General features: G+C 35.8%; 1 protein-coding gene across 1 annotated transcript; it reads right to left on the bottom strand.

Annotated features, from left to right (window-relative positions):
- Positions 1 to 1299: 1299 nt before the first annotated feature.
- On the bottom strand, positions 1300 to 1693 carry LOC149541967 (uncharacterized). The gene is made up of 2 exons (XM_089795670.1): positions 1586 to 1693; positions 1300 to 1404 (listed from the first exon to the last, which is right to left on the bottom strand). Exons 1-2 carry the CDS (start codon positions 1691 to 1693, stop codon positions 1300 to 1302), a joined length of 213 nt encoding a protein of 70 aa, XP_089651796.1.
- Positions 1694 to 1981: the final 288 nt, after the last annotated feature.

Below are 1981 nucleotides of genomic sequence, written 5' to 3'. Positions count from 1 at the left end.
TCCTACATATGTGTTAGATATTTGCAAAGTAAATATGTTAGTATATAATAGCATTTACAGGAACATATGTATAAAGACATAAAGTACACACATTAATGCATGAAGACACGATGCAAACACAATGTTGACACATGAATGTAGGAAGACACGAAGAAGACACAGAGAAAACACATTGATGCATGAAGACACAAGGTGTACATGTTAAAACCTTGCTTACAAATTGAAATAAGAAAAATTAAGGAAATGTTTTACCACCTTGATCGTCAATGTCATGCTCCTTTCCCCTATCTCAAAATCAAAAGTTAGATTGAAAATGCATATTTTCTATAACTAGTACTATAATAGGGTGTATCATTCCATAGTGGATGGAAGATTTACTACTACTCTAAGTTTGGACACACTCAGCTTGGGGCTTCCTAAGATTTTTAATCCATATTGGGATTCTCATGCCCCAATGCAATTGATTTACTCCTCCCCTTGTGCACACTCCCTACCCACTAGGAAAATACTTAATTTTTGACATGGATGGAAGATTTACTGTAGCTCTAAGTTTGGACATGCTTAGCTTGGGGCTCCCTTAGATCTTTATTCCATATTGAGATTTTCGCGCCCCAATACGATCGATTTACTTCTCCCCCTATGCACACTCCCTATCCAACTACAAGGATAACACAATAGTTCTTATGTATTCAACCATGAATTACCAATAGTATTATCAACACATCTTTACTCAATATAATTTAACATAAAAAATAGATCCTTCAAATACAATATAGATTAAATGTATACTTTGACATATATAATGTGTATAATTACACTCTATTGAAAACATCATATTATTCAATAGTTTTCAATTTTTTATATCTCATCTCTATAAAGTAATAAATTATTTCATAAGTTGTACTTACAAAAATCTACATTTTAGATTTGACCATTAAAATACACAATGTTACCAAGTTCATGGAATTAGGTCAGAAACAATGACGGTGCGAGAAAGTGGGCTTCAAAGTCATACGCTTAGCAGTGTTGTCTTTCTAGACCATCAATTTATTCTCCTCACATCATGGGAGGTTTCATTCCTTTTTCCAAAGACTTCCTTTTGCAGTGGCTGCTCAGTTCTGGAGATGCATTGTGAGAGCTCACGAGGTGCCGCAGGGAGAGGTTGTTCATTTCATAATGTCTGTTGATTGTAGAGGACATGTTAAGCCACCTCTTCTACCTTCTTATTTTGCAAACTAAGCATCTCTGGGTGTAGTCATTTTGTATGTTAAAAATATATCTAATCTCTTCTAGGCTCGCTCACTTAATCCTGTTTGCTATGGCTTGTGCAACTAAATCAAGGAGATTGTATATATCAAGATACTTTGCAGCATTGATGAGATGAATAAGTGTAGCCAACTTAACCTTCACAAACTCCTCATTCCACTTCTAAACATCCTCTTCCGAGATGGTTGTGTTGTCCGCAGACTGCACATTCACATGATACTCACAGTATTCGATGACCTTGGCAAGAATTTCACTGGAAACATTGAGAATAGGCACGGGCATAGTGGTGCCTACGTCCTCCCCCATGTTCTTTACCAACCTGTGACTGCACGGCCACCACATAATCTACCTCAAATATCTTCTCATTGGAACTCTCCAGTTTCACCTTACATTCCTTCACAGTCGATGTACTCACATCCGTAGCCATGGGGAAATTTGTGTAGCGTATTGAAACGGGATATGCCAGAACCTTTGGAGGTGTGTTATCATTTTTTTCATTTAGATTTTTCACTTATATCTTCAGATAAGAATGGGCCTCTGCATAGCTCATCTAATAAATAAATAAAGATTCTAATGGAGAAAATGGAGGTTCTAATCTAAATAATATTAAATCAGGTGGGATGTGTTTAATGACAGTATGAAGGATCATTTAATATTAGCTAAACTACTTACAAACAGAACTCCTAGCCCAAATATGGTAAAAAAAAAAAAAGTT

This window comes from Cupressus sempervirens, chromosome 8 (assembly GCF_028749045.1).
Source record: "Cupressus sempervirens isolate cs-2001-9-10 chromosome 8, ASM2874904v1, whole genome shotgun sequence".
Lineage (NCBI taxonomy): Eukaryota > Viridiplantae > Streptophyta > Pinopsida > Cupressales > Cupressaceae > Cupressus > Cupressus sempervirens.
This window is presented reverse-complemented; position numbering and strand designations above follow the sequence as displayed.